Below are 10,338 nucleotides of genomic sequence, written 5' to 3'. Positions count from 1 at the left end.
ATTTAGATCGTCAAATTTTTTTTCCACCTAACAACAAAGTATATTTGGCAAAAAAAAATCCATAACCATGAGGATATTGTTTTGAGTGAAATTTTACGCACATTATCATTCTCAAAAAAAAATAATTAAAAATCCCTAAACAAGAGCATAAAAAATAAATATAATTTTCTAAGGTGGAATTGATATATAATTTTCTTTTCCAATTTTTCATGCTAAATAATCAATTATTTCTCAAAAAAATTATTATATCATTAAATGCCCAAACATTAAGGTGATATTATTTTGCATCAATTTGAACTGCCTAGCAATTTCACAACAACTACCATGATCATATGACAAATAATATTATAATAACATCAAAAATAAAAGAAAAACATAAAAATAATATTCCAACAATTCACAGTTCAGATTTGTGTCAAACTGAAAATTACAAACCACAAAAATTAAAAGAAAAAAATAAAAAGGTGTCAAATAAATAAAAGAAAAGACAAAGGGAAGAAAAAAAAACGCTAACTAGTCAGACTTGAAACTGTCTACAGCATGCTCAGGTTGGCCAGCAACATAGTCCAAGAGCCCTTCACCAGCCTTGTCACCGGAGAAATCTGTAGCCGGTAGCGAGTTGGTCTTGCCCAAGAAGATGACAGCACCAAGAAACAGAGCTGTGGAGAGAAACAGAGGCCAAAAGTATGCCAAAATAGTGAGGAAGTTTGGTGCAAAGTATATTAGAGCAGAGACTGATAGGGTCAAAATTAGTGCAAAAAGAAAGTGAAACTTGTATTTCAGAAGCTTTTCTTGGATTTCCATGGTGGGTCTTAGAGAGAGAGAGTGAAAGATGGGGTTTTTGTAGTGAGAGAGGCTGAGAGAATGGTGTGGGTGAGGAGAGATTCTTCTGAAGTGTGGTTGGTAGGCAGTGGACTTTTTTTGGCATTTGGTCTTTGTGTTTTTTTTGTGCTGTTTATTCTCATTTGAATTGTGAGTTTCTCACTGCAATAATTTTTCATAAATGTGGGTAAATTTACTAAAATACCCATGTGGTTTTTTACACTAATTAAAAAATATTTTTTTAATGGGATCTCTTCAAATTGTAAATGTTTATTGATTCGGTAATCTGTGTTGATAAACCATGGTCCTTGTGAATTTATTCTCCTTTATCTATCATAACTAGCCATAAATCAGTTTTAAATAATTTTAGGGTTTGGGTTATAATTGCATTATCATGACATTAACTTATGATAATGGTGTTTTAACCTTTTGAAATCATTGAAGATTTGTGTTTTAACACAAAGTAGGTGAAGTAAGGGTCCCTTTTACTTGGTTTTTAAGTGTTTTGGTTCACTTTTTTTGAATTTGCACTACTTGGTATAACTTGAACAAAGAATCTTAACAGGAGTGAAAATTGAATTTTTTGATTTGAAATTGGAAGTTTGACATAAAGGCAAGAGCTTGAATTAGGAGTTCTTTAGCCATGAATTGTGTTGGAGTTGTAAGAGTGGCAGAAACGTAGTTAGAATTCAAAATGCATTGTGAGGTTTCGTGAGCAGCGTTATCAAATTTTTATTTATTTATTATTATTTATATGTCGTTTGTTAACGATGAATATTGAATACAATTGGTGGCTTCAGAAGGTCGAACACAATTCATTTCGCAACAATTGATAGGTTAATAGTTACACAATATTGTTTATACTAGTTTTATACCCATTCATTACTTGGCAATCAAGTTGGATACCATCCTTGTAATGAGATCTCTGATCTCTATGGGAGTTGATTAAGGACACTTTGATTCTCAAGCTGTATGTGCCACGACAAGATTGAACATCAGAACATGTTTCTCTTTAAACAAGTTAGAAAATTATATTTAGTTATTTTTTGATGCTATTGTTTAGGATTTTTTTTTTTTTTCATTTTGAGAATGAAAAGATGCATTAATGTCATTGGGAGCATTATTCATGTGGTCATGTGCAGGACTTAAACTTAATTTACCATGTCATTAGGTGAAAAACTGTACACACGGGTCTGACGGTTCAAATTTAGGTTCATATAGGATGTTTGAATGACAAGCGATATCGTTGTCGATTTTAAAAAATTCAGAAAAATGTCTATTAGTCTTGTGTTCTTTGGATATAAAACCTTTGTCTCAAACAATCCTCACGCTGCATAAACTTCACCAGTGTGACAAGTTTTTCGTTGATTGATATGGGCCAGACAGATCTGATTTTGGGCCTATAGCCTATTTGGCCCATCCTAATAGGCCTAACGCCAATCTATTTCAAACAAAAAAAATCAAAAAATTTGGTCCATCTACAAAAGTAGCACGCTGAGTTTGGGTTCCTCGGATATAAAAAAATAAACAAATTGGAATGCAACTACATCTTGTCTAGGGCTAGGCTCAGGTCAGTGTATTGGACCCAATGCATGACCCAAAGGATGCTATTTGCAACCTTGATAATCCATTGGATAGTTTGAGTCACATCTCGATTTTTTCTAAATACACCTCAATCTAGGTTGACCACCACTTGTAAAAATCAATTGATAGGGTGTATTTAGAAAAAATCGGGATGTGACTAAAGCTACCCTAATCCATAAACCAACTACTAGATGAAAGCCCAAGGCCAATCTTAAGCCCAAGCCCATATAGATTTTGTCCTTATATTCCCAAGTGGGCCCACTTCATTCGATAAATGGGGCCCGTTTGGGAAGAATATCAAGCCAAAGCCGTCAATCTAACGGATTCGCTCCTTAAACTAATCTCAGTCGTCGATCGATTCTCATATCGAACCTCGTTACACGTCGGACAGTCCAGCCTACGTGGCATTTAACTGCATTTAGAATCCGTTTTTCAAGTCCGCGCGATATATAAACCACCTAGAGAGAAGGAGGGGAGAGAGAGTGTGTGAGTATCGAAGTTCCATGGACTTCTTTCCTTAAACGGAGTTTTCTGAAATCAAGACGTTGAAGAGCCTGTAAATCTCTGTAAGTTTCATGTCGAAATACGTATGAATATATGTAATACTGTTAGATTTCGTGCATGTATACTGTGATTAGTAATTGATGCGGAATTATGTGCTCGGTAGTTTTGTTTTCTGGCTATTTGTAGGGCAGAGTTGCCGTACAGAGCTTAGGGTTTTGAAGTATATGTTAAATAATTTCTCTAAATTTGGGTTCTTTCGGCTGTTTTTTGGTATTTTCCTTGTTGATTTTAGCTTTTGTTGGCTCTATTTGGTTGCTTAGAAAATTCAGGACTCGCAGGAAAATTTTGGGATTTTGTTTTGGGGACTACTTAATCGAAAGGAATTTTCGTTTTGGATTGTGTAATTAAGTTGAAAGGATTTTTTTCGCATTTTTTGGGTTGTTATTTCTATTCTACAGTTTGAGATCTCAGTGGGCGCATATGTGGAATGTGTGAAAACTCTGAATATTGAATTAGGGTGTTTAAGTACCTCTGTGTAATTTTGAATCTGATTTATTGGGGTAAGGTCTTACTTTCTTTAGAGTTAAAAATTGATGGAAAGTAGACTTCTTGTAATCATGTGTTTGCAATTCACTTTCTCTCGGCAATTGGATACGTGATTTTCAAGTTATATGAATGTCAAATTCATGGCCAGGTATGGGTGAGGAGGATTCAAAGACTGAAGTGCCAGAGACAGCAACAAATGGGAATTGTCTGCTGGATAAGGCAGATGAAGCTGTGACTAAGAAAGAGCAGGAAATTGATGGTGTGAAAGAAATGGAAGAAGATAAGAAAGGCATGACTGAGAAAATGGATGAAGACCAACACACAAATGAAGGCAAAGAAATCAATGGCATGGCGGAAAAAGTAGAAGAAGAGAAGGAGGAACCAAAGGCAGAATCTATGGAAGAAGATAGTGGTCCAAAAGAAGATCAGGATACTGAAGAGAAAGAGGAACCAAAGTCTGAATCAATGGAACAAGATACTGGCCCAGCAGAAAACCAGGATACTGAACAAAAAGAAGCAGCAAAAGAAAAGGCAGAAGAGAAGGTTGAAGGGTCTGATGCTGAAAAAGAAGAGAAGGTTGATGGGTCCGATGCTGAAGAAGAAGAGAAGGTTGATGGGTTCGGTGAAGATGAAGAAGAAGAAGAAGAAGAAGAAGAGAAGGTTGATGGGTCCGGTGCTGAAGAAGAAGAAGAAAAAAAGGTTGATGCATCCAGTGCTCAAGAAGAAGGGAAGGTTGATGCGTCCGATGCTGAACAAGAAGAGAAGACAGAAAACAATGAGGAAGAGAAAGGGACAAATAAACGTGGGAAACAAAGGGGTGGTAGTCGGAAGAAGGGTGCTAGGGAGAAAGTGAAAGCCAATAGGAAGGCTGTGAAGGAGAAGGAGGAGCCAGAGCAAAGAACACCTGCTACTGATCGCCCCATACGAGAGCGGAAATCTGTTGAAAGGCTGGTGGCATCTATAGAGAGAGATGCTTTCAAGGACTTCCAAATTGAAAAGGTGCTCACTTTTGCTCTTTTGATTTTTGCTGTCTGTTTCACGGATTTATCTTATTCATAGTCTATTTTGAAATTTGCAGGGTCGTGGCACGCCCCTGAAAGATATACCTAATGGTTTGGTGCTTATTCCTTTTCGTTGTCCCTTTTCTTGTTCCTTTTATAATTTGAGTTTGTCCCTATAGGTAGTGTTTCCATGGACACTTAAGCTGAATAATTTTCAACAAGTCACTGTGGTGTTGTTCTTTTGTACTTAGTCTACTTCCTCTCACGATTCTTCTGTAGCAAATAGATCGAAAATGCGCCTTGTTGTTTTAAATTGTGGAATTTTGGTACGTGTTCAGTCCTTGGATTGATGCCATTATTAACATGTAATTCGCAATGGGTGGTGCCTATCCATGTCGGTCTTTTGGATTACTTTGTATTTTATGATCTTTGATACACTTCTTAGGTTTTTAGGCACTTGGGTGTTGGAATATTTAATGCCTTTCACTCAGCCTTCATGTTAAGAGGGAGAAACATGGTTATGCGTTCTATTGTAGACTTTATTATTATGATTAATGGAGAAGATGAAAAAAGAGAGGATACAAAATTGAAAATTGTTTTCCATCTATTTATGATATAATGTTGCTGGAAAGCACATGGAAATGATTTTCCCCCCTCCGCCAACAACAGAATTTATAATCTTGACAAGATAACAGGATAGTCTTGGTTTAATGTGCCCCTTGATGGCAAGAGCCGATAACAGTAGAATGTGTCTGAACATTTCTTATCATAGGCTGCCAAGCTTGGATAAAGATCGATGCCTCTAGGTCTAGCATATAGTCCGAAGTGCTTATGAACAGTGCTTATGAATGACTATGCACCTGTCATCATGTTGATATCATGCTAAAGTGACTTTCAATTTCAATCTACTTTATTTATTTCGTTTTGAAATTTGTCCACTCCATGCTTGTATTATCAAATTTTCAGTTCGCAATATGCCTAATTATCATTGGTAGCAGTTATTGAGAGTTTCGGGTAAGACCTTCAAAGCAAAAGAACCTAGAGACCCTGGCTTCTGCCTATAAGATCTCGCTAAATTAGTTATCATCTGTACATTCATGGTCTGGAAATTGTTTTGGGGAGCTATTGAACGGGTCCAATAATGCTTATTTTAGCATTTTTATCGAATTGCATGTCTTAATCATATTCTTTGCTGTGCCTCCATAGGACATTCCTTGTTGTTTCAATAGGGTATGCATTCCTGTCTGGTCCAAATTATTCTTCATGTGCTCGTATGCGATGTAATATTTTGATGTTCCTTGTGAAGTTAGGGCATTCCGTTTTTGCTGACTATTTTGATTTGGATATGTAAAATTCATTCTCCTGGAGTGACGCAAAAAGCAAATAATCTCTGACTACTTTATATGCTACAGTGGCATTTAAATTATCGAGAAGAAAGATTGATGACACATTCAAATTGCTTCATTCGATTCTCTTTGCAAGGAGAGGGAAGGTAATCTTAAATCCTGTTGACGCTGGCATTTTCTGCCATGATTATATATTACTGTTCACTTCGTTCCTCCCCCTTTTTATTGGCTGCAATGCATTTTCCCTTCTCAGACCCTTGCACCACCAACAAGCCTTGTGCACTGAGATTGAGTTTTTATCTTTTATATTTAATCCATGTGACTTGAACTTGTACTGCACCAGCCTATAAATTATGTACTATGAATATTCTGTGTTTAGATTCTTGCAGTGTAATGCTTTTGATTTGTTTCTGTCATTCTTTGCTTTTGCAGGCAGTTCAGATCAAGAATAATATATCTCGTTTTTCTGGTTTTGTATGGCATGAAAATGAGGTAAACAGAAGATCACTTACGTAAGAAATAGTATAGTATCTAGATTGTGTTAAGTTATTTGCAACTTGCAAGATATATGCCTCAAGCTTTTGGTATTTTAATTAATTATTACTCAAGTCTTAGTTTGGTTGAGTTGAATATGATGTAGTATATTGTAAGAGCTGATTGACCACTTGGTGCTTCTACCATTCTTCCAGGAAAAGCAAAAGACAAGAGTAAATGACAAGCTCGACAAGTGTAATAAAGAGAAATTGTTGGAATTCTGTGATATAATGGACATATCTGTTGCCAAGGCTACTACAAAGAAGGTAGGTTGGTTTAATACTGCTGTAAGCTGTAAGCTTCCGTTGTTTATTTGGTCCAATGTGGCTATATTTTCTTATCTACTGTAATTTTGTCTATACCTGAAGTTAGCAACTACTAAGTGGAGAAACCATTTTTTGTTTTGGATGGTTTGTTGTCTTCTTGATGCTATGCAAATGGACTGCTTAGAGATTTGACCGCTTTGAACTTGTATTGAAGCTTACAAACTTGCTTACCGATACCAAGAACTGTGAATGAGCTTACCGATCCAGTTTTGGTTGAATCGTTTATTACTGTATCGTTTGCAGTTTGGTGTCTGGTATATTCATTCTGGACCCAAGAGGTCCTCTCAGTGAAACTTTTCCCTTAGAATGAAATTGCTTCATTCATTGATTTTGTTGAACATATTGAGCATTATTACATTAATGATTTTAAATATGGGCATGTAGGAAGATATTATTACAAAGTTGATGGACTTTTTGGTGGCCCCTCATGCCACAACAGATGTTCTTCTTGCAGAGAAGGAGAAGGTTTGTTTATTTTAATTGCTAGCATTTTCTAATATTTATCTTTTTTGGGGGTGTAAAGAGTTGCTTCTTGCTCCGGTGTTCTTTTGACAGTTTTTGTGCTTTTTCAATATTTAGTCAAGTAAGGGCAAAAAGCGCAAGAGGGTGGCCAAAACTTCACCAAAATCTGGAATTGTATCTTCAAAACGTTCAGCAAAGGTATTATATCTTCCCTTTGAGATGTAAGTAATATGATTTGTGTCTTCATTCCATGTAGTTGAGTTTCTTCAGGGGCTTTCATTGTCATGGAACGGTCTCACATGAATTGCTGTAGACTGGAATCATGAATGGTGACCATGTGGTTATCATGGGGTTGGAACTGGGTGCTTGCTTGTTGTGTATTGACTAGTTAAATGTCAAAAGGCTTCTTAGCAACAAGGCTTCTTCTTAGGAGGTTCTTTGGTTATGATTCATTCATAGGGTCCATTCAGAAAACATAAATATAATTTTTTTTAATCAACCAGTATGTGAAAATGAACTCATTTCAACTGCATTTTATTTGTCATCCTATTGCAGTGACAACGGTATGATTGATGGTCTTTCTTTCTCCTTGTCCATGTGTAGAGAGGGCAAGCAGCACCAGTTGTATGCTAGATGTAGAAACCTTTTTTAATCTGTTCATGTGTGTCCTGTGGGATCGTTGTAAACCTGTATCATCCTGTGCAATTGCATTTACTTAGATTAGTTTTGTTTCCTAATTTGCAGTCTTCAAGAAAAACTGAGGATGCGTCGAAGCCAGGGAAAAAGAGTACAGTTGATACAGAAGATGATTCAGAAGAGGAAGTTGAAGAAAAGGATGATGAAGAACATGGAGAAGAGGAAAACAGGAACATTGTTGCTGAAAAGTCGGATGATGAGATGCTTGAGCATTCTGAAAGTGAGAAGAGAGATGAATCTGAAGATAATGCTGAAGAGGACGCTGGGAAAAAGAAAAGCAGTTCTAAATCTCCAGCTAAAAAGAAGGAACCTGCTGGAAAGTCCAGAACAAAAAAGATCACAGACACAGTGTCAAATAAAACTCGTACACCACTGAAAAGAACACCTAAAATATCAAAATACTCGAAGGCTGATGATGACAGTGATGCAAGTCCAAAGGTTTCCTCAAGGAAGAAGATTGAGAAAGTAGTGAAGGAGAAATCATCAACTCCAAGGAAATCTGCATCAAAGGAGAAAACTGGTAAAGTCATGATATCTCAACACCCTTGCTTCTGCTGTGATTGTTTCTTGATCAAATCCTCTTTTCTCCAAAATTGGAGAAATTGCGTTTTTTTTGGCTGAAATCGTTGTTTCTTAGTGCATCATTACCTAATTCCTTCCAGATTTTCCTGAATTTACCTTTCATTCAAATTAGTGTTTTTACTGCTTTTTCCCAATGAAATTGTTATAAACTGAATGTTTATCTGAAGGCACTGTCTTTCATCCCTGATCGCAACATAATGAGTATTTTTCTTGTTTTCTGAAGGTAAAAATGCTAGAAAAGGGAAGGAGAAAGCGAAAGTGAATAAGCCTTCGAGTGATGATCAGCTTAGAAAAGCCATATGTGATATTCTTAAAGAAGTGGACTTCAATACTGTAAGATTTAATGATGATTTTGCTACTAGTGCTTCTTACTGTTCTCGTAAGAGATAAATGATGAAATATCGCCGGATATGTTTCTGAGGTCTTAGCCTACCTCAAAAAAGCTGATAGCTACATTTTGTCATTTTATCTTGCAGGCTACATTCACTGACATTCTGAAGCAACTTGGTACGTATTCAAATTTTTATTGTTGCATGAGTTGAGTTCCTTTTTCGAGTTTGTGAAAATTGGAATTAGATATGCTATTCAGAACCAACAACAGTCCACCTATTAAATATCTTTGAGGGGGCACAGCAAGAATTTGATTCACATGTTTTATGATCATTCACCTTGCCGCATTATGGCACTTTTTTGGATGACCGTCTTTTGACTCCGATAGATTATGAGAAGTGGTATTCCCTGCAATCAATATTATTAAAATGAGTTCTCAAAACCCCCATTGAAATTTTTTTTGTACTCTAAAGTTATTGTACCATTTTTCAGCTGGGCGGTTCAATACAGATCTTACCCCAAGAAAGTCATCCATAAAGCTCATGATCCAGGAAGAACTTACAAAACTAGCTGACGAGGTGGACGATGAGGATGGAGAAGATGCAGCAGCTGCTGGCCAAGAGAATGAAGCCTCACCTGCTGAGGTGAAGGTCCAGTAATTGTTAGTTAACAATGCTCTCTTCTTCGATCTTTTCAGCTGTTGTCTATGTACGGTTTAGGCACTTACAAAATAACTAAAGTCTATTTATTGTCTGAAAGCAAAGTAGGATTTCTTAGAAAACTATAAGAGGAAGTGAAGCTACTAGGGCAAGGTCACCGTGCTGCAGTTTCGTAGTTGTTTTAACTTGTTACTTTTGTACACATGAACATGTATTGTAGGAATTATTGCCATGTATAATGCGACTATCCTTTTGTATGGGTTTCCTTTCCTTTTCATGTTTCTTGTCTGAGCACGCGAGAGTTTTTCATGCGGGTCGGAACTTACCCAATAAGGAATTTCGCTACCTTGAGACAGTTATAGATACGGCCACTGTTCGTCAGGGTTTCAGTCGCCAGTTCCCCTGACATCAGCATTAGCTGATGATTGGACCCCATCTTTCTAGACAATGGTGCTGGGTGCCCCTGTTGGAATTATTAGCAAGGAACCCTTGTGGAGATGGTCCATCGATTGAACAATAGACGATGACTTGCGATGTTGGTTTGTGGAAGACTCAATCCATTTACAAATACAAATATACAATGAGCTAGCAAGCAGACTCAGGCAGCTCACCTTACTAGTTCCTCAGCTAAGCCTGCCAAAGCCATTACCATCTGAAGACAGCTTTCACGTCCAATATTACAACAGCGGGAACTTCATTATCAGATGATTTGTAGCATATGATGCTTCAAAACAAGCCAGGACTATCAAATCAACACTCACAGAATTTGCATCACAGTTGATTGTTTTGTAAAACTGTAGAAAGGGCAGAATACAAGTCATGGATAGAATAAGTTTTCAAGTAATAGAAAATTTGGTCTGCGGATAATCACACATTGATGGTAGCAGATTACCAACTCAAACCAGAGGTGGATGCAATCCATGAGCAATACTAAGGTGACAAAATA

At 36.8% G+C, this 10,338-nt stretch overlaps 2 protein-coding genes across 2 annotated transcripts; one reads left to right on the top strand and one right to left on the bottom strand.

The window, feature by feature from the left end:
• Window positions 1-325: 325 nt before the first annotated feature.
• On the bottom strand, window positions 326-934 carry LOC119988756. The gene has a single exon (XM_038833914.1). The coding sequence runs from the start codon at window positions 802-804 to the stop codon at window positions 514-516; it is 291 nt and encodes a 96-aa protein (XP_038689842.1). The 5' UTR covers window positions 805-934; the 3' UTR covers window positions 326-513.
• Window positions 935-2,860: 1,926 nt separating this feature from the next.
• On the top strand, window positions 2,861-9,656 carry LOC119988740 (DNA ligase 1). Its single transcript, XM_038833896.1, has 12 exons — window positions 2,861-2,972; window positions 3,605-4,455; window positions 4,535-4,568; window positions 5,870-5,949; window positions 6,236-6,295; window positions 6,493-6,603; window positions 7,048-7,128; window positions 7,243-7,323; window positions 7,870-8,341; window positions 8,627-8,736; window positions 8,880-8,910; window positions 9,226-9,656. Exons 2-12 carry the CDS (start codon window positions 3,607-3,609, stop codon window positions 9,390-9,392), a joined length of 2,076 nt encoding a protein of 691 aa, XP_038689824.1. The 5' UTR covers window positions 2,861-2,972; window positions 3,605-3,606; the 3' UTR covers window positions 9,393-9,656.
• The last annotated feature ends 682 nt before the right edge of the window (window positions 9,657-10,338 follow it).

The sequence above is a fragment of the Tripterygium wilfordii genome, chromosome 21, assembly GCF_013401445.1.
Source record: "Tripterygium wilfordii isolate XIE 37 chromosome 21, ASM1340144v1, whole genome shotgun sequence".
Lineage (NCBI taxonomy): Eukaryota > Viridiplantae > Streptophyta > Magnoliopsida > Celastrales > Celastraceae > Tripterygium > Tripterygium wilfordii.
This window is presented reverse-complemented; position numbering and strand designations above follow the sequence as displayed.